Source organism: Pieris napi, chromosome 7 (assembly GCF_905475465.1).
Source record: "Pieris napi chromosome 7, ilPieNapi1.2, whole genome shotgun sequence".
Classification (NCBI taxonomy): domain Eukaryota; kingdom Metazoa; phylum Arthropoda; class Insecta; order Lepidoptera; family Pieridae; genus Pieris; species Pieris napi.
The window spans coordinates 1,635,983-1,657,843 of NC_062240.1; the positions used below are offsets into that span (position 1 = coordinate 1,635,983).

The following is a 21,861-nucleotide window of genomic DNA, read 5'->3' on the forward strand; positions in this document are numbered from 1 at the left end:
GTTAAACGAATATATTTTGATCGCTTGTGATTGGTCAATCACAACAGTTTGCTGATTGGTTGAGTCTCTTTCTCACTATTTGACTGAAAACTGCTGAATTACTGTGATTATCAGAAATGTCTAATGTATGTTGTGTTTCCAGCGTTCCAGCGAGCGATGAAACGGAAGAGCGCTCTCTGTCGGGCGTCCAGCGAGGCTTAAGATTCGTGTGTCGCGTCGCACGCGCATCTCTGCCTTTCCAGGCCCTACTCCTCCTCCTCCTAGGGGCGGCCGCTCTGGCCCCTCACACCCAAACAGACTGTCGGGCCACGCCCAGTCTCCAGCCCGTTTTACGGTATCCCGACGGCCCACCCCCCATTTAAGCATTACCTATAATCTCGTAAATTTCCTCCCTCGGGAGTCTCGTACTGAATTCTCTGAGGCCAAATCCAGGTCTCTCCCTCTTAAGACTAGATTTTGTATATTTCTCACCGGTCGCCATTTTGACAATCGCGTGTGCGCTCAACCCTGCTTTTGCTAAAAACGCGGCGTGTGAGCGCGGAGTGACATTCCATGTATAGGTGCTAGTGCGCCCGCGCATGTATATAAACGTTTTTGTATATTTGTAACGTTTGCTTAAAAGACGAGCGCGGGCGTCGACGACGCGCCGAATCGAACGAAATATTTATATAAAAATATATTTAATATTTATTATTTATATAATCTGTATTTAAAGATGGCGCCGCACAAATGATACGAGGCGACGGCTTATTCACGCATTGTTACTTAAAATAGATTGTAAGGACTGTTTATAAAGTCAATAAAGCCTTGCATTGATTGTACGCTTTTTATTTACATTTGCCTTAGTTTAAGATAGATAGGGATAGCTGAGTCTCGTCCGAAGTCTGCGCACGCGCCGACGCCGAGGAACCGAGCTACGAGCCACGCATACTTCTGATTCTATTACCTGAGGGATACACATAATAATCTACAAAAGTGCTAAAATTTTTAAAAATGACTAAATTCAAATTCCGAATTAGGCCCAAACGGTAGGAGGCTCGCCTGATGTAACTAAGTGATACCCATGGACACTAAAATTGCCAGAAAGGTCGCAAGTGCGCTGCCGGGATATTAAGAATTGATACGCTCTTTTCTTGAACCTAGCGCTAAGTGTCTGAATCTTACCCCTCGATCACCATGGGTCATTCAATCGTCCATGTAACTCGGATGTCCCTTATATAAATAAAAAATATAGCCCGACTACTCACCACTCAGTTCACAGGGAAACAATAATATTTCTGTTTGAAAGACTAGATCTGGCTATTAAAGTACTTAAATCAGTGGCACTATACCTTAGGCAATAGACCTTTTTATTTCTGGGCCTCAGATTTCTGTGTCTGTTTCATGATGCCTTATTATATTAAGAAGTAGGTCGTGTGCCTCACGCCGTCGACTGTTTGGGTCTAAGGTACGCCGGTTTCCTCACGATGTTTTCCTTCCCGTTCGAGCGAATGTTAAATGCGTAGATAGACAGAAAGTCTATTGGTACAAAGCCGGGGATCGAGCCTACCACCTCAGGGATGAGAGTGGCAAGCTGAAGCCACTAGGCCAACACTGCTCATTTAACTACTTAGGGAAGATAATATTAAAATTTCTAACGTACTGTATCATCATTTACTGGAGGTGTGAACAACGCGGCCCTTCCAACCCCCGCAGCATCTCCCCGTACGACTGCATCACGTGCACTGCCCACCATCACTTGACTCAGGCATACTATTACCACCTATAATGAAAATACTTCAGTTTACTTGTATTTTAGTAAATTTACCTAACACCCAAAAATTTCCATAATTTTTTTGTATAGTATAACTAAAAACCTGTCGACCAATGTTAGAAATGATTTCGATTGGATATGCAAGAGTCATACTTAGCAGTATAAGATGTGGTTAATGCACAGGCCATCAAATACTTGCCTACAAAAAAAATATACTGGAGAAATGTTAAACTAAGAGCTATTCAGGATGATAACCAATGATGTATACCTGTACAATAAGAGATAGCAGATTACACAGCTGAAGTGCAAGGGTAGCCCGTGTAAGAGGCGCTCGCACAGCATCCACGCATCCGCGAGCGTGGAGCGACGCACCCACTAACGGGTGAGAACTCGACCAAGCTTCACGCCACTCCCACTAAAATAGTATTGACATATTAAACCTTACCGAATTGTCTAAATTCTATTCTTTATATATGTAACTAGAATTAGGAAAACGTTTGTCGCTTTTACATTAGCAATGAATAAATTAAAATATGTTTATAATGAAGATACAGGTATCACTTATTCCAAGTCATTTAATTTATATACGTAGACATCTCTACTCATAAGCAAACACGGTGTAGGGCGAGAGAAAAAGCCGGCGTAAAAAACTCTCGGTAGGTACTCTTTTAAAAAATCAAATCATCATACAAAATGACTATGGCAAACATAGATAGAAGAAACCAGAAGGCGGGATATACGGTCCGCTCTTTATTTGTATTAAATTACAAAACTGAACAGAAACCACGCAGTCCAGTTTCCAGAAGCGGCAACCTCAGGCATGACGTGTGAGCCAGGCATCAATGCAAGGAATTAACCCTCTGTACTCGGAAAAAAAATGCTGATTTTCAGCGGTATGGCAGCCATTTGGAACTTTCCGAAAAGTAGGTATGGCATGGTGATTTGACGACACGACGATTATTAACGGTGCAAAAATTTCCCTGGTACGAATGATTGATTTTTTTTATTAACGCATTCGCGTCGTTATGGCGGTCTGTAAGTCACACCGGAGAAGTATGGCATGACACTACCAACTCTTATTTTTTATGGACCATTGGAAAATACTAGAATTTCTGTGGAACGAATCGTTTGAGACTCATAATTAATCCGACGAGTTCGACTAACGCCCACGCGATTAGGCCGCGCGCCGGTACCATCACTATGACCTTCATTTTTCTTTTTTTCATTGCGTAAAGAACGAAGAACGCCTGAAGAACGGCCATATGGTACAAATGACCGAATATTTTGTGTCACTATCTCCTGGTCTAATATGCACGCAGAATAATAAATACTTTCGTATGTATAGCTAAATACAATATAAACTTAACATTCGCTGTTGTTGAATGAACATTGGGTAAAAAATCTGATGAATCTGTACTGACTTGTTGCAATGGGTCATGGTAACACGCAGCAAGCACACGTGGAGTGCAACAAGAGTATGGAGTTACTGGAGGAGACGCCCTTCCGTCTGAACCCGCCAATCTGTGATTTCAGTTAATTAAATGAAAGTCTGACGTAGTCTGAATACTTATAAAAAATAAAAATCAAAGTCCATTGGTGCACAGCCAGGGACCGAACCTACGACCTCAGAGATGAGAGTCGCACGCTGAAGCCACCAGGCCAACACTGCTCTCTGTATACTTATAATCGTGTAAATAAATTTGCGTGAAGTAATTTTTGATGAATTCTTAAGGAAGATCGACAATGCTCGCCCGCACCGTTCTGGCGTCGTGGTACATTGAAGGAGTTGGGATCCGTCGTTTAGATTTGATATTATACGTATGCCTCACCAGAAATGCAAAGACCTTGCTTCAAAAACTTCAGCGCATTTTGTAAATTTGCTTCCGAGAAATTTGTGAACTTGCTTGAAAACCTAAATAGTTCGTCATACTCAAATATATAAATCCAACAATATCAAATCTATATGGATCAAGATCAACTGAAAACCTAATTTGAAGTCTAAATTTAGTTACCCCGATTATAAAGATAAATCAACTAAATGCATGACTACAATAGTCAGGTGACATATTATATTTTCTCTTGACAAAAAATAGTAAAAATTCAAAATTACTTCATAGCAAGATCTGAGCTTTCATTGAGATAATCGATGTTAATCCAGGGTATCTCATACCAGTCGCTCGGCTGATCGGCACCGCAACAGTTCAATTCCACCTAAAATTTATATTATTGTTAAGAAATCTCACTCTTATAGGGAAAGGAAAAGTGCTGTAACGGTTTAACCTGCATTGTATCCAGTAATGTTTTCCAGGATGGCTCTGTAAGATACTGCGAGATGCCCAGGCGTAATGACGAAGACAGCTCTTTTAAAAGGCCCTTAAAACATATAGCATGTTGCTTACAAACATTTTGGTTAAAAAAAACTAGGCAATTAAAATGGGGGTGACGGAGTTATTTATGTTCTTCTCGTTTTTTATTGTAAGAACTGGCAGCAAATGTAAATGTTAATGTAGAAACATTATATTTTTTACTGACGTTGACGTGAGTGCGTTTAGCTACATGAATAAATTATAACTTGATTAATAATCAAATAACTCTTATATAAATAGCTCAGGTGTAGCCTACATTGGAATTGTTTATTAAAATTGTAAGTAGCCTGACCAATGCATATCTCTTCTAAAATTATGGAAGGTGTGCTGTTCCTCCGACCTCAAGGGATCCGAGTCAGTGATATTCGGGTTGTCTCTCTCCCTAAAAAATGGTGAGGGCGCCGATGGCTGCCCAAGCGTCATACTCGTGAACGGGTGCTACTTGTGACTGGTCGTACTTGAATTCATGTATGCGGTGATGTTAGTTGTTTCGACTATGTATTTGTGTGTTGTTACCACGAGAATGTAAGAGCGTGCTCCTATTTCACCATGTCTCCTGCTGAAAGAGGACAAATGTTTGTTTTTAATTTATTTTATTATTATTTATTATTAAGAATGCCATGTGGAACATGGTGTAATGGTTGCAGCTCCTTACAAACGTGTAAAACAAAAAAACTTGGCGATTAAAGAGTGGCGGAGAGTTTATTGCTAGAGTTTCTTCTCTTCCGTTCTACGCCCTTTGAGAACAGGCAGTAAATGTAAAATTAGAAGCATTTAATGTATATTTCTTTTTTGACGTTCATAAGTGTACATTGTGTTACCTACATGAATAAATGATTTTTGACTTGACTTGACTTGACTTGACTATGACTCGCCAGCCTGAAGGGCCAAGATTAATGTCGAGATTTTGAATGTCAGTCAGTCGATATCCCCTATCGCTAGGTTTCTGACGCCTGAGTTATGAGAGTTTCTGACCCCCGTCATTGCACTAATTGTAGCCATTCTATGTCGCTACATAATACCTTCAAAGTACTCCTACAAGCAGCATACACCAGCATGCCATTAACAGCCACCAGACTCCCACTGATCATCCAGATTCGAGTGACGCAAGCGGTGCGTTTCCAATGAGGATACTGTACCGCCCACGTAAGCAGACGAAGACCACTAGTGTAATGTAACTTCATGCAGTACGCTTGAAGTAGGATTAAACCGTAGAGCAGATACACTGTAAGCTAAGGTTAAAGGAACAAGGCCTGTACTATACTTGACTTCATGCACTGCACTAAATCGTATCCTTAGATAGTACCTACGGTACTAAGGATATGATTTAGTAGGAATACGTGTGGTTAAGACGTTAGTGGTAAAATCAACGACTGTTTTATATGTGAATTCACTGCTTAATGCTCTGTTCATATATATATATATGAACAGAGCTTCATATATATATATATGAAGTATTACTCTACGGTACCTTCGCGAGAACGCCTAGAGTTACGTAATAAATAACATCCACCATTGTCTTAGTATGAATAAGTTTAGCCAAACACTCTTCATCGCAGACAGTTTTCTGTCTCCGATGAAGAGTGCTGTCGAAGTTTTATTGTGACAACACGTATCATTTACCTTTTATCTTTAGTACACCCAAAAATAGATGAATTACATGTCAGGCACAAATACTAATTACATACTTGCTTAAAAAGGAAAATAATAATTAAATAGACACAGAAATCGATTTCACCATGGACTATAACTTAAAAAGAGAAAAATGTAGAATAATAAAAACCTTATGAATATTCTTCAACAAAGACATAACCCGAAATGACACGTTATAGCAAAATATTGCCATCACCAGCGAGATGATGACTTGTGTGATCAGCAACGCTCGAAGTACATTGGCCAGCCTCTCACGGCCCTCCCTACTGAACGTTAGCCCACGCCACGCCATACAACATGGCGGGACATCCTAGAACCACCAATAAGACCTCAGTACTTTATAGCCATAACTGAATAAATAGAGCGAATAATGCTTTGCGCTGTAGTCAGTTGACATGTCTTATGTCAATGTCAGGGGTTAAAAAATGACAATTATATTTTTTTCTAAACCTCTTTGGTTAGTGCAGCATCTTCATAAGTTATGTGTTCAATAAAAAAAACTAAGAAGGTTAAATTAGTATTAAGTTGGTAATTAATTTATGTATTAGTTGTTTATCATTTCATGATGTGCTAAGTGCCAACCCGTATTATTAAGATTTCGCTGGCATTTGAATCAACTTCAAAATAAATTCAAATCAAAGTGCACTGTACCAAATAAGCTTGTCTATGTTTAATGGCATTGAATTATTCAATAAAATAATACCTGTTACTATTTGTTTTATTTGCTAAATCAATATTTGTTCGACTAACGCGTACCTTCCCTATATTAAAAGGTTTTATTTAGCTCACCCCGTTTGTTTTATTTATTCTTGGTTTATAATTAAAAACCCCAAATGTTTGATTTCGAAATAAACCGAAATTAGAGAATTATCACAGAATAAATTCAAAACTCTCGTTCAACGTTAATTAATCAATAAAGCATTTTATAAATTTGACTATTATTTAAATGATCCTAATCCTTGGAATTAATTTGCTCCAGTTCAAATATTGATGGTTGCTCTGCCTTACAAACATTTTGTATGACTCAAAACTTGGTGATTAAAAAGAGTGACGGAGAGTTTCTTGCCCGCTCTACGCCTTTAACTTGCGAACTGGTAGTAAATGTAAATATAGAATCAATTTAACATCTTTTACGTTGACGTTTATACGTAAGCGTGTTAATATTTAATATATTGTGATAAAATTCTTGGATATATTATTATAAAACTAGTACCACCCTACCTAAATTAAAACTCGACAAACATTTTTTATTTCGTTTAGTACCTATATGCTCGGTTTCTATGTTTTTTCTTCCCCAAGGTTTTATCAATAAGCTCCATGGTAACATACATGGCCATCAACAATTCTTTGACGATTAATTCAATTGTTTATGCTTAAAAATGGCGTTTTATGTAATAAGCCTATAATTAACTTTAAAAGTTATTTTTAAGGTGTTAAAGTATAACTAACGATGGAGGAGGATATTAAAAGAGTTAGAGTGACATGGAGCGACGACTTAAGTCATAATTCTGAGGAAGAAAGAGGTTTGTATGAATGCTATGACGACTATAAGAAAAAATTTAAAAAGGTAGAAATACAGTTTATCTATTTCAATAGAGCAAATACTTATCATGATAATTGTAATTTTAATAAGTAAAAAATTATAATGAGGTAGTATAACACTAAAACAAAAAATCTGACCGCCTCTTTGGCTTGGTTATGAATGACGCCAAGCGATTAAACCAGATATCATTGGTTCGATCCCTGTGAAACAATCACTCCCACAAGTTTATAGCCGTAGAAGGCTGACCCTAAAGAAACTTATCCTTAAAAATTATACTTAATATCCTGTTGTTCAAGCAATGTACCATGCTAAAAATGCAGTAACAACATCCCCGTGCAGGCAGGTCTATTTCACTAACATATTGGATTTATCTGATGTCCAAGCAATACGAATTTTACATATCTTAAGTATTTATTCCTATTCATAGAACGTGAACGGCAGGCGCAACTTGAGCGCGAATTAGCCGCACTTCCCGTAAAGCCTGTATATGAGCCAGCAGAACTGAAGACACTGGTCTCCTATATCATGGAAATGACAACAATCTACGACCTACGACCAGAGGATTGGAATGATGAAGCTAAATTTGCTATAGAAGAATGGATAACAGAACCAAAAGCTCTCATACTTTGCGTGTATTTTAAGGGCGAGAAGCTAAAAGCATCGTCAGACATTCCCCTATCACCAGTGTACGACCTGTCTTACTTTATAAGACAGCCTGATTTCGTTTTCAAAGCTGAGACGTTTCACGATGATATAATTTTCGGCACTTTTGTGGACTCCGTTGAGTCGAATATTATTAGGCACTTAGAGTTAGTGTTTGCTCCGTTTTTCTTCGCTGTGAACACTTGGCCTGATAGTAAGTATATTTGGCACATATTGATTCCTAAGAGATAAAGCATTGGAACTGGAATTGTCGATAATTTTAGTAGTATTAATAGTTTTATGTGTCTAATTTATTGATTTCTTTTCATGATCAGCTTTCTCCTTTGTCGAAATTGAAACTTAAAATAAATTTTACAGGCAATCAAGGCACAGGAGATTAACTGTAGCTACTTTGAATAGTACCTTAGACTAGTTAATAGTTACTACAAGTGCAAGCGAATCTGCAATATAACGCAAATAGGTAGCATTGAGTAGTTCATCTTCAACTTTAGATAATATTTATCGTTATGCAATCGCATTTTATATCAACCCTGAACTCCAAATGAATAAGTGGAATCAAAACAGGAGCAAAGCGCAAATCTTAATCATTGATTGATCTACTCCATTTTCCTCCACTACGCCCTACACTGGCGTCACTGTATCCACGGTGTCGAGGTCACCAATCATCGTATAAAAGATCTTAATATATCGAAAAGAGTTCAAATATGTTCACTAAGAATCGTTTTCTTTTACACTGCGAAATGTAACCCTCATATCCATTCATTTATTTCAGGTGTCAAGAGCGAATTTTGTTCACAAATCCACACATTTCTCGCCAAACTAACAGACATGTACTATAAGATGTTGGGTCTGACTGTTCTTTACATACCCCGGGAAGGTCAGAACTTGACGTTTGAAAAGGCGAGTGGAGACAGGGAGTTAGTGAAACGACTTGAAGGGGTCGTGGTATACTGGACACATCAAATCAAATCATGCATTGAAGACCAGTCTTCGGTGGCCTCTCAAAAGGAGCTGCTATGTCCAAGCGATGAATATGACTTCTGGGTTTATAGACGTACGTAACTCTTTTAGTACTGTTTCTTGGTAAGATCAAAAATTATGTAATTTCAATTTTATTTTACAATAAATGTATATAATAATAGATAATAATAGAATCATTACTTCTATTACATCTTTAAAAAAATACAAAGAGACATATACCTATAATTAATCTCTTTGCACACATCATTAACCGTACGCAAAAATAATACAAAGAAACAACAACAATGAATAATAAATATAAGTAATTTAACAAAGAAAATAGATTTACACACAAATCTATAATTTATTGTCAAGTCATAAAGCACGCCTAGATACTTACCTGGTTTATCCTTGATTTAACTCTAAAAGACGAAAAAATCAGACAATTGTCAGTCGTATGGATAAGGGAACAATAATTATTAATACAGGAACAATGGGAAATGTTATAATATACTTTATCTTTCAGTACACACAACTTCACAATTCGTAATTAAATTTAAATTGAAATTGGCAAAGATCGAAACAATTATAAGCTGTAATACGTGAGCTATTCGCGCATTAACATAATATAACGTTTCAGATGAGAATCTCAGTGCGCTCCTGTATCAACTGAGGAATCCTGCCGTAAAACACATAACAAAAATCCTGGTTACAACCCATTCAACATTCATCCATCAATTCCAATCTCTCTGTGATGAAATAAATCAAAAGCTCAAAGAAGCGACATCCAATATCGAATTCCTTCAAATAATAAAACAACCGTGTGCCATATTGGAGTGTGTGGATGATCCAGATGAGATAGCCAATCACGTTCCGCAAATTATCAATCTCTTCAGGGTTATATGGATGGAGAGTCCATATTACAACTCTGAGGCAAGAATAACCAACCTCTTCAAAGCTCTCAGTAATCAGATAATAATCCTTTGCCGAAATTACGTAAAATTGGACGAATTATTCGAAGGAAACACGAAGAAGGCGCTAGGTGAATTCAGCAAGTGTATAGATTGCTGCAAACGATACCGAGAGATTTACGAACTGATGGCCGAAGCGCATAGTGACGTTAATCCTGGCTCTTGGGAACTGGATATTGGGGCAATATTTAATTATATAGATTCATTTGTCCAGAGGTGCTTCGATATGTTGGACGTGTGTAATTGTATGATTATTTTTGGAAGGTAAGTATTTGACGATTGTTATACATAGTAGGGTAGGGTACCTACTTGCGAGAGTAACCCTATTTTGAACATCTTGTGGCTTAAATTATAACGTACCTATTTACAATATTCTTTACCTACATAGAAAATTTAAACAATTTTAAAAAGTTTGGTCCATGTGGCAGCGTACCTTTAATGCTCGCTGTATTGCGATACTTATTTTATATTTTTCACGCAAAAAATATTGATGTACATTACCCTATTGTAGAATTGATGAACTAGAGGTAATAAACAAGCCAATGTTTGGAGGAGCACGTGGTGACCAATTCGAGGCGAAATGTGATCAAATCGAACACATGTTCCACGATGCGTTGGACAACGTGAGAGCCGTCGCTGACACAATCTTGGACGTGCAAGCGCCTTCGTGGTACGATGATATACTACAATTCAGGGCTGTTATCAAAGACATCGAGGTAAATACTAAATTCATTCTAATATTAAAATTATTTACTTATATTGTGACTGTAATATAAATAAACTTAATTGTTATGTTCAAGGGTTGCATTAACTAATCTTGTTATTATAACTCGACGATGCTTACCAGTAGTCGTGTAGATAGGAATAAAATTCGAGTAAAGAAAATTTATTGCTAGCGCAATGAAGCGCTAAATACCTAAGTATTGTGTTGAATTTCAGATAATTATAGAGAATCTCGTGGAGACGGTATTCGAAGGCGTGAATCATGTTGAGGAAGCTGTTGTAGCGTTGTACTCTCTCCATAATTACTCCAAGCGGAAGAGCCTTAAGCGAATCTTTAAGAGGAAGACCGCTGAAGTAAGAATTTTTATCGTGCCTCTCGGCGTATATATGTTATTTTGAGTAAATAATCTATCAAGATTTGTAAATGGTAATTTGCTACGTAATTTTCAGGTTTGGGCCATGTTCAGTGATGAAGTGCAAGAAGCAAAGAAAGATATGGTCTCGGGCCGCGGTCAGTACCCGACGGACTTGCCTTCTTTCGCAGGCAGAGCCACAGTACTACGTATGAGAAAGAACAGACTTGCATATTTGAAAAAGGTTAGGCACACTCGGAGTTATTCGTTAAGTTGATAAGTTATTATATTATTCGTATAATTATTATTTACTCCCCTATTATTTAACGACTGTTTTATTAAAATATAGTACAGTGAAAGATTTATGTCATGTTCCGATTAAATAAAGTCGACCGAGGACTGCCTAGTGCTGTATTTATGTGATAGATTTGGATCTGCGTCCTCACGCAAGCCTAAAACACTCCCTACCGCCACTATCAAGTGACCGGTGAATTTTAAAATACCTACTTATTTTATATATTAACACGATATTAACAATGGAACAGTTAGCTCAGATTCATACTAAAAATTTCCCTTTTCACATACATTGTTAGGTGATGACGGATGCGTCAGTGTGGCTAATGGCGTGCAGCAATTCTGAAGATGTCATTATGCATGTGAACCGGCTTATGGGAGCTATAGATGTTGCTATACGGGAACTCTTTATATCTTGGACGGTATGTTGGTTATTTTGATTACAGCTACGAAGACAATAATAACCATGTATCAACGCAACAACCAAAAATACATTAAAATGAGTCAAGTGGTTCCAGAGAACGGAATATCAAATTTAAGTCTCGATACGCGCCTTGCCAAGTTGTTTAGAAGAAACTTCTTTTTGTAGCCAAATATCTGAATATCTGGTCTGCTGTAATGTATATTTAAATCGTTTGTAAAATTACAGCATAATCTCGATGAAAAGTGTGGTGCTGGACTTAACAAGACGCTCATGAGAAAGAGCGCAGAAAATCCTGGTCTGCTAGAATGTAACATTGATGTGTGAGTGCTTATGCGTAATTTTCTTTATTTTTTTCATTCGCTCCTAATATGTGTGTGAATAGATAAGTTGTAAAATGTATTGACGTATTACAACATTAACATTGTTTAATGAACTCGATTAATTTCTTTCGAGAGCCAAATTAACATTCATTTTAATAATTTATGAGAGACCCGACCCAGATCACTTTAAAAAAACGAATGTGAAATATACATTACAAAAAATATCACGAATCTGTTCCAATGATATAGGTAGCTACTATTTAGAAAAATTGTTATTTTATTTTTGTTTATAGAAACATCCTGGAACTGTGTAAAGAAGCTCACCATTGGGAAAACTTGGGATTAGACATACCATTACACGCCTATCAGGTACTATTAATAAAATGTTTAACACGCACTTCTACCTAACTACATAGATCTGTTTATCACTTGGGTCCGAATTTAATTTCATACCTACCATTATTATAATTTGTAGGTATACAGTAAAAGCAAGACAGTATTTTACGTATACGAGAGCGTATTGGCGGTCGTGAAGGGATATAATAAGATAATTGACTCCCTCTCAGATGATGAAAGACAACTTTTCAAGCCCTTAACTTCAGTATGTATATTGCTCTTTAATATGACCGACTTGTAAATAAGCCATACTTAGATAGTACCTACTATCATCACGTAGATGTAATAGTAATTTTTGTATCGAACTTAACAAGAAATATTAAAGTATAGCATTCGCTTTAGAATAATGTTTTACTGAAGTATTGTAGTGTATGGAGAACATTGTCATCACTCAATTTTAATATTTTTAAGTAAATATTGAGAGGTAAATTAAAACTTTATTATGAATCCATTGAACAAAATCTCTTTTATTACCAGTATCATTTTAATTGTATTCAAGTATATATTTCACATGATTACTCAAATATCTGCATATATTAACAAAAGACAAAATCGCAACCCATTAAAATTTACATAAATTATAAATTTAACATAAAATAAATAACATATCTCACAACCAAATTATTTCTAGATTATTAGTGCTCGTTCAGACACAGCGGGAACCGCGCGATTGTCAGATCGTGCGGTTTGAACCGCAAAAATGGCGACTGTTCAGACAGTGGCGGTTAGTTAGCGATCAGTTTCAAGATGGAAGTCGAAGAGTAACTAACGTGTCAGTGGTTGATACAGAAAATAAAGAAAAGGCAGATTCAGAGAGGATCTTAAGAGGATAGTAACACTATATCCCAATTTAAGAATGTTTGAGCGAATTTTTTTTGACTATTTGAGAATGTCAATAAAATCTTTTGATGAACTCATTGAACTAATCAGGTAAGACATTTCAAGCTCTGAAACACATATGAGGGCAAGCGTGTTATCAGAAGAAAAACTCTCCACTTCATCAATAAATAACTCACGGTGCTCTTGTTATGACGTGTTAATCGCGCGGTGCCCGCAATGCTAATGAACGCTGAGTAAGATCTTCATAGTAATAGAACCGCGCGGGAGTATCGCGATTCTATTTTCTGGCGGTTGGGTTGCGGAAACCGTATGCGGAAACGGTATGTCTGAACGATTACTTAATAACTCATACAAATAAGACCCGCGCGATTTCCATGCGATTCTGAAATCGCGCGGTTCCCGCCGTGTCTGAACGAGCAATTAATAATTATGTATCATCAAAATTTTGACTAAAACTAGAACTCAAACAGTTGTCTAAGTGATTATTCATATTAGCCATTTCTACCATCTTCATACAACAAGGACATGGCGACATTGTTCCTGAAGCATTAAGAGTCAACGATTCATCGTGCACATCCACTTCACTGGTATCTATGTAACTCGTAGATGCACCTTCTTCAGGTATTAATGTTGGGTCATCAAAGAATGCAAGACACTGATCTAAATGTTCCTCTATGGATTTAGTTTCTTTCCCACAACATGGACACTTGTAGTCAAGCTCACTACTCCCCGAAAGTATCTTTTCTTCTACGTCTAATGTTATATTATCAAAATATTCCATATCTTCAAAAGCATCTGTAGTCTCTTGCACATCACTTATTTTACTAACCTTTGTCAATGGATGTATTTCATTCTTTGGTGTTTCAAATTCTATATTTGTTAAATCTATGACCTCACTGTCATGTCTAACCCTATTTTCTATTTTATTACTACATATCACAGGATTATCTTCATTTTGACTTACAATTTCTATTACATCTTTGTTTAAGCATTCGTCTAGATGGTTATTTATTTTATCACTGTTAATTTTTGCATCACAGATGGGACAGTTAACTAGATTTATTGGAACTGAAATCAATTTATTATCCTTTTCAGACTGTGTTATATTAAAATCTTGTCCATATATGTCTTTCAATATATTTGAAGCAGTTTTACTGAAATAGTCGTCTATTTTCATAATCTTCTTTGGTTGAGACTCTTCTGGACCAGGTTTGGGATTAAGAACTGTACTATCCCTTTTATTGGCTTTTTTAGGAGTAACATTGCTACTGTTTATAGATGGAGACAAGATTTTGTTAGCCCAAACATTTCTAACTGTCATAACAACATCTGATGAATTTTGTGTTATGTCATTTGGATGTTTGTCATTCAATACAGGTTTTGTTATTTTTGGATTAAATATAATATTATTTTTCTTTGAAACCACCAGATTGATATTGCTCAATCTTGGTTTATTCAAATTTGAATCTTTAAGAGGCTTCGGAATAGTCACAATAGGGTTGTCTTTTATATTATTGTCCTTAGTAATGTATTTGGTGATATCACCATTATTGACTTTATTCTCTTTTTTACTTTTCCTTTTTGGTTCAGGCTCTTTGATTTTAATGAAGTTACCCCCACATTTTCTTTGATGATCCTTCCACCAGTAATCATGAGGGCCTGGTGCTCTATTTGATGTTCGCCGAACAATTCCAAAATGAGGCCTTATCGATGTACAAGGGCCATTACATCTCCACCAGTGTGTTTGATAAAGTTTGACCTGAAAATTTGAAAGAAACAATCTAAACAATTTATATATATATATGTTAAATATATAACTATTTATATTATATTAATTGGTGAAGATTATATGAGAATGTTTGATATTATAACAAGACAGTGTTTCTTAATCAGTTATATAGTGTGCCAAGTAATAAACTTTCTAGTACTCAAACTTTAAGTGCCTAATTTTAATGAGTTTTTATTTATTTTAACACCAAGATATCTACACAATGTAGTGTATAATAGTTACAATCCTTGGTCCAATATGAGGGTTGGGTATATATAATATTACATAAAAGGTAACATATTTAGTTTTTAGAAGAATTCTAGTTATAATTACCAATGAATCAGTAATTTCATACCACTTTGCAACAACTTGAGTAAACTATCAAGTATATATAGCATTAAATTATTATCAAAACTAGATTATAGGTTTACTTTCATTTAGTACTAGTCCTCCAATTTAAGATCTCTTTGGTATCTAAAAATCTGCTTTGTTTAGCTATGCGCTATAGCTACTAAGCATCATGTTTTATTAATAAAATGATATATATTAATTGGCAAAACATATATACTGACCTCATCATGAAAATCATGGTAAATACTAATATTTAAGCCAGCAGCTTTATTAATGCGAAACATGTGGGCTTTGAAGTTTGGACCATGGCCATCCCTATCTTGATCTCTACGTGTGATAAAAAGGAATCCGTGTATCATCTCATGCAGTAATGTTTCAATTAAATCTTTTCTTGGTCGGAGTTTTAGTAAAGGTTCACTCAATGCTATATCGCAAAGCCCACCTGTATTATAGCTAAAAAGTAAAAAAAAATTGAAAAAGGAAATGCAGCATGCAAGAATATACATTCTTAAATTTACTATAACAACTCACACTCAATATCGATTCTAAATACGATCGAATCACCCTATAGTATAAGATCCCGGCTATACAACGACCTTCACCGAGATGCTTATTTAATGAAACTTATCCATATGGGTTGCCTAGCAAATTTCAGTCCAGAGTATGTTTAATTAATATTTAAAAAAAAAAAGTTTTTTATAATTTGCATAGTAAATTTTTTGAACTTTTTTCAATCAATATTTTTAATCAGGGTAGTATTATATATGTATCACTATAACCTTCTTTTATACTAAAGATGTATATATACTTTAGTGTCACATAAAAAATATACACATAAATAATTAATTGATTAAAAACAACCTAACGTTTGCATATTCTATGGGCTTCATACTTTCGATTGGTATAGAATTTATCTAATAATCATACCGGTGAAATGTTTAAAAAAATAATTTTTTTTTAATATTAATTAAAATACTCTGGACTGAAATTTGCTAGGCAACCCATATGGATTATATTTATTGACATATTAAATTAAATATAAAATAAGTTTCATTAAATAAGCATCACGGTGAAGGTCGTTGTATAGCGGGATCTTAGACCACTAATAATATAGTAAACAATAGAAACTTACGAGCAAATTCCAGCACATGAATACATCCTTTTACTCCAACGCACAACAGCTCGACTTGATAACTTTTCCCAAAAGAATGTTTTGTCAAAGTGTAAAAATAAAGCGTGGATGTTTGGTGTAGGATCAATTAGCTCCAACTCTGGATCTCCTAAATTTAAAACACTCATATTTTTTGATATCGATGACATTTGATGATGTATGCTTATATATGATACAAGCTATAAAACACATTCTAACGTTGTTCTAAATAACATCTTTTTACACCAATTTTATACACGTAATACATTTAATAAGTAGTTGGTAATTATAAAATTTGTCTTTTGCTCTTTATGTTTACCGTTAAGGTTAATATTAACTTGATTTACAAAATACAAAACTAGACATTGAGTATGGACCGATGACAATTACTTATTACCTTTACAAAATACAAATTAGAATTTATATTTTGCCGGCTGTCAAATTTTTTATTTTTACTTTTTTATAGAAAAGGAACTTCACTCTAATAATAAGAAGGTTTAATAAATTCTAGCGCAGATTACAAAATAATTTTAATAGATTTGTTATAACTGCTTTTCCTCAAAATGCAATAATGTTATATTTAAAGTTTCCGTGTGATTTTAGGCCTGTGAAAAAAAGGTTCAACCGGGAATTTTCAAACTGACTTGGACCTCAACAATGTCCGATGCATATATTGCAGATTGTGTACTACAAATTGGGGAAGTGAGTAAGCTTAATAATGTTAACATACCTATTCTAGGCATTATTAAATTAAACCTTTAACATACACGAAATTTCCTTTCCAGCTTCAAGATTTCTTGACGACCTATAAAAATTGCAATATCAATTTAGTTAAAATCATGGAGAAAATTTGTGACTCACCACTCATCGAGTTTGATATTTACAATGTTTTTGATATATATGTACTTCGAGAGACTATTCGGAACATGGAAACCGAAGCCATTACAAATATATTGGAGATGTATAAAGAAATAATTGTTTATATCATTATTGTTTACGAAGGATTTGAATCTTATATAGGGCAGGTAAAGATCATAAATAGCACCATATATTTATAAAAACTGAACTTAACGTAATAAATATAGACTTTTGCATTGCTTTTACAGTATTTTTATAATTTGCTTCTCCAAAAAAGGAGGTTTCGTCATTTCGGCGTATTTTTTTTATTAAACGTTATTAATTTACTTTTATTTCATATTAACATTATGCAATTGGTATGTAGGTATATTAAACCATTGTTTTTTACTATTTAGATGGCTGAACATTGGGTAAAATACGTAAGAAGATTTGATCGTCTTATTGAAGACGCCTTACGTTTAGCCATCAAAGCCACTATGCAAAACATGTACAAATGCGTACACGGCGATGGTAAGTAGATTTGTGTTTGACGGTGTTCTTTTTCTCCACCCTAAAGGCCATTGACGGACCGCATGTTGCAGTCGATCTTGACTGCTCGACTGTTGCCGCACGGCGATCTGCAGTTTCCATACTTAAATTCATATTCGCAATACACGGACCGCTCGAGTTGTTCCTGAGCAAACCGCATGTTGCAGTCAGTCTTGACTGCAACATGCGGTCCGTCTATGGCCCGCTTATGGAGACCAGTCTTATTTCTGAATGAACTGAAGGCCCTAGTGGCTGTGATCTTGTATATATCCTTAGTGGTCGGAAACCCTTTTATAGCGCGGTTCAGGGTATGTCATCTGATTTGTGATCTTTTTCGAAAAACGGGTACTAAATATCTACTATATAGGTAATGTTTCATTTCAGGAACGATGGCACCATCCCCGTTGATAAAAATGAGTTTATACCTATCTGATAAAAATATTATATACCTACCAACGAGAAATGAAATTGTCGATACGTTTACAACTGTTTTGGATGAGATTGTGCATATTATGAGCACTATGCCGCGGCTGTTTCAAAAGTTCGGCCTCCCAGCAGGCGGGCTTAAGAACTTTAGTGACGTCATACAGACGGATGCTGATACGAATAAGCTGCAATCTCTTATTGATAACGGTATAGTGTAATAATTATTATGTATATATTTTTATTCGTATAAGAATATATGTGCTTTCTTTAAAGTTTATTCAGCAAACACATTAACAAACATTTTTATTACTTTTATTATCTACCCACCTTTGGTCTTTAAACAAGCGAATTCAAACTTTTTTTTATATAACAGACTATAACTCAAACGGGCTTGAGGCTCACCTAATGTCACATGATACCGCCGCCATGGACACTCTCAATGCCAGAGGGCTCGCCTGTGGGCTGCTGGCCTCTTATTATTAGTATTTTTAGATACAAATACACTAATAGATTTATAACTGTTGCATTAAAAAAATGCGTGATTTTATAGTAGATCAAAATTTTCGTGGTTGATAGAATAATTTTAATTTTAGAAGTTGAATATAATCTCGGACTTATACACGAGCATATCCGAATGTGGGATCCATATGCTCACATATGGAAAGTCGATAAGGACGAATTTATGGAGAAATATAGACAGGAAGGGCATACTGCGGCAGATTTTGATAAACTAATTATAAATTATAGTGATTTAGCCAACGCTGTGCAGATTCAGGAGACATTTAATCAGGTAATCAAGGATTACTTGAGTGTGATTTTAACATATAACAAATGTTTGGCCTAATATAAACCCGATCCGTGTTAACAAGGGAGTCATATTACTTCAAAAGAATTGTTTTGGGTAGGTACGTAGGCAAAGAAGGCTCCCAGAGAAGGATTTCTTGTGATCAAAATATTCAAACAGGGTCTGAATAAAGGGCCCATTTAGTAACGATGACTACAATTAATGATGATTTCTTTATGAGTAGTTTTTGCTTAAAAATGTATTTCTGATCGAAACACATTTCTAGTTACGGCATTATATATTTGCGGAGCGGACGTACAGTATCGATGGTTATTTACATGTTAATGTATTAGTATAGATATAATTATCTTATAAGAAATCATAATAGTTGTTTGCGCTAAATCGGTGTCAGTCAGAGGGTGACAATTGTCGATTTTGACTTTGACACACGAACCGGAAATGGTAGGTGGTGTTCCGGCGTAATGGCGCAAGGATGAGTAATTTAAAATTAACCGCTGTCACGTGCGCGCTATCATTCAACCGAATTTTCTTTTTACCATTATTAAAGGATCAGGTGCTTAGAGTAGGACATACCACCGTTGATGGTAAGTGCTAGTCTGATCGATTCTTGGATTCCTTTTTTTATTATACTGACACGCGACAGCCGAACCAGTGCATAGTATTTTACTAATCCTGGAATTAGCTTCCGGATACTCAGGCCCACACAGGCTTAGTAAGTGTGTGTATTTTTAATGAATATACTTAATATTGTTATTTTTTTTAATGATGACAATTTTGCAGATACACTTTATTACTCTGAACTCAAGCGAATTGAAGAAGTCAATAATAGTACATTGCTCAGTGTGGCAAAAAAAGTTAGGGGAATTACTAAGAACCATTACAGAGAGTGACATTGACGTTATTTATGCGTATATAGAAAGAAGTAGCGTGGAAGCCATGACTGTATGTATTTTTATTCGTATCATCAGCTATTTAAATTGTCCTACAGCTGGGGCGTGACGTGAGGTTAGAGTTATGAACATAACACTATCGTTTTAACTCAGTCTTAAATTTAAACGCAGTGAGAACATGTAATTGTACTTATATTAGCCGGTCAACTCGATTTTTTTATACTGTATGTGTCGTATTCATTTGCTCGAACGGTGAAGGAAAATATCGGGAGGTAACCGACATGTCTTAGACCCAAAAAGTCGACGGCACACACTTGACACACAGGCACTGGAGGCTGATCACCTACTTGTCTATTAGATTTAAAAATGATCATCAGACCTAAAGAGGTTGTAGCGCCGCTGATTTATTTATTTTATGTGTCGTTATTGGTACCAACGCTGCTTAAAAAATAAAGGATGTGATTAGATGAAGACTCTCGGTTTTGGAATCGACCTTTTGGGTCTAAGACATTTATTTCCTTATTTACAGTTAAAATTTATTAATACACATTTTAAACTAAGAACATAATATTACATAAATAAAACGAGAAAACATAAAACTTAAACAGATTATGAATAAAGTAATCCTTGTGAAGAAAAAACTTTTTAACCGGATTAAAGTTATGTATTATAACTTTACAATTATTTAACCTAATTTTAAATTTATCCGACGTTTCGCGTGCTTTACAGCGTGCGTGGTCACGGTGACAATATAATGTAAATTTATAATAATACATAACTTTAATCCGTTAAAAAGTTTTTTCTTTAAATGTGTAAAGGTTATGCCAATCAAAGACAATACTAAATCCTTGTGAATTCAGCCAGTGTGCAACTAAATAGGTATCAGTCTCACATTCGATATACAATCTCATATTCAGGGTGCGCGAGACGCGTGTAAATGGTGCTTCCCTGAGTAAATTTGTACGCGCACAAGTCACTGCTCCAAAACTGCTCTAGCAAGTAGTTGCCATAACATTAATCAATTTAAAAAAATCATCCATTTTAAAGCCATTTTAGCATCAACCAGATACTATTTAAAAAAATTTATTACAAGTCTATTAAGTATGAGGGTGTGCACTGTGCATTATTATTTAATCAATATTACCGTCAAAAATTTGTAATTTTAGCGCCTTAAACCAATTGTTTAAGGCGCTAAAATTACTTGTATCTTTAATGCCCTTTTAAATTTAAATCAGAATGAACCTAGTACACTAAAATTGAGACGGCTGATTGCGACGTGTATCTCGTTCGTATATTACGTACATATATATATTATTAAGTTTTTGTATATATATTTTATTTTATTTACATAAAATTTAATTTTTTTTTATTTTATGTAAATAAAATAAAATATATTTTTTTCTTTGTAATGAGAAAAAAGTTCTTTAAACATTATTTTAGATGCCAGCTGACCTAAAAGAGCTTGCGACAGCAATAGCTACTTATGAGAGATTAATTTCGGAAATTGCTCCTTTTGAAAAGACATTTGCTCCTATAACAGACCAAATGACTACTCTTGGTAAGACTTATTTGCGTATGTAATAAAGACTATAAATACTTCTCGTAAAGGGTTAAGTTCTATTGTATATTGTTTACCGATTCTTGTTGAAATAGTTACGGCTCGTACAACTTACGACTGGTGAATTGGATATAGAATTTGGCCGATTAGGAACAAATTGTTTGAGTGGATGTATGTTATTTACTAAGGTTTTCCAAAACCATTTTCGCCAAAAAGCTTAACATGTAAATCACACGATAGCCTGAGGTAACACTGTTATTATTTGTAA

At 35.3% G+C, this 21,861-nt stretch overlaps 4 protein-coding genes across 10 annotated transcripts in view; 2 read left to right on the plus strand and 2 right to left on the minus strand.

Annotated features, from left to right (window-relative positions):
* Positions 1–817, plus strand: part of LOC125050801 (muscle-specific protein 300 kDa) — a 157,846-nt gene extending 157,029 nt beyond the window's left edge. For all 6 annotated transcript variants that reach the window (XM_047650822.1, XM_047650819.1, XM_047650821.1 and 3 more), the window contains one exon: positions 143–817. In XM_047650822.1, the coding sequence (XP_047506778.1) occupies positions 143–362 (220 nt within the window). In that variant the 3' untranslated portion in view covers positions 363–817. The remainder of the gene's footprint in view (positions 1–142) is intronic.
* Positions 813–6,155, minus strand: LOC125050812 (RDS/peripherin-like protein xRDS35). 2 transcript variants are annotated; one of them, XM_047650837.1, is made up of 8 exons: positions 5,903–6,155; positions 5,142–5,351; positions 4,034–4,126; positions 3,864–3,964; positions 3,175–3,274; positions 2,022–2,168; positions 1,643–1,762; positions 813–946 (listed from the first exon to the last, which is right to left on the minus strand). In XM_047650837.1, the coding sequence occupies exons 1-8, from the start codon at positions 6,062–6,064 to the stop codon at positions 848–850; spliced, it is 1,032 nt and encodes a 343-aa protein (XP_047506793.1). In that variant the 5' UTR covers positions 6,065–6,155; the 3' UTR covers positions 813–847. The 2 variants fall into 2 exon arrangements, with proteins under 2 accessions (XP_047506793.1, XP_047506794.1); XM_047650838.1 differs by lacking the exons at positions 5,142–5,351; positions 5,903–6,155 and having other exon boundaries at positions 4,034–4,239.
* A 998-nt stretch (positions 6,156–7,153) lies between these two features.
* The window catches only part of LOC125050816 (dynein axonemal heavy chain 2), a 90,482-nt gene continuing 75,774 nt past the window's right edge, over positions 7,154–21,861 (plus strand). Inside the window, exons 1-18 of the mRNA XM_047650845.1 lie at positions 7,154–7,295; positions 7,743–8,171; positions 8,751–9,032; positions 9,579–10,173; positions 10,421–10,625; positions 10,849–10,986; positions 11,083–11,229; positions 11,579–11,701; positions 11,929–12,023; positions 12,317–12,392; positions 12,499–12,624; positions 17,132–17,230; positions 17,314–17,553; positions 17,782–17,896; positions 18,299–18,547; positions 18,934–19,130; positions 19,926–20,087; positions 21,476–21,593. Of these exons, the coding sequence (XP_047506801.1) occupies positions 7,223–7,295; positions 7,743–8,171; positions 8,751–9,032; positions 9,579–10,173; positions 10,421–10,625; positions 10,849–10,986; positions 11,083–11,229; positions 11,579–11,701; positions 11,929–12,023; positions 12,317–12,392; positions 12,499–12,624; positions 17,132–17,230; positions 17,314–17,553; positions 17,782–17,896; positions 18,299–18,547; positions 18,934–19,130; positions 19,926–20,087; positions 21,476–21,593 (3,469 nt within the window). The 5' untranslated portion in view covers positions 7,154–7,222. The remainder of the gene's footprint in view (positions 7,296–7,742; positions 8,172–8,750; positions 9,033–9,578; positions 10,174–10,420; positions 10,626–10,848; positions 10,987–11,082; positions 11,230–11,578; positions 11,702–11,928; positions 12,024–12,316; positions 12,393–12,498; positions 12,625–17,131; positions 17,231–17,313; positions 17,554–17,781; positions 17,897–18,298; positions 18,548–18,933; positions 19,131–19,925; positions 20,088–21,475; positions 21,594–21,861) is intronic.
* Positions 12,314–16,861, minus strand: LOC125050803 (DNA-dependent metalloprotease dvc-1). Its single transcript, XM_047650826.1, has 4 exons — positions 16,511–16,861; positions 15,600–15,831; positions 13,683–15,018; positions 12,314–13,057 (listed from the first exon to the last, which is right to left on the minus strand). The coding sequence occupies exons 1-3, from the start codon at positions 16,696–16,698 to the stop codon at positions 13,687–13,689; spliced, it is 1,752 nt and encodes a 583-aa protein (XP_047506782.1). The 5' UTR covers positions 16,699–16,861; the 3' UTR covers positions 12,314–13,057; positions 13,683–13,686.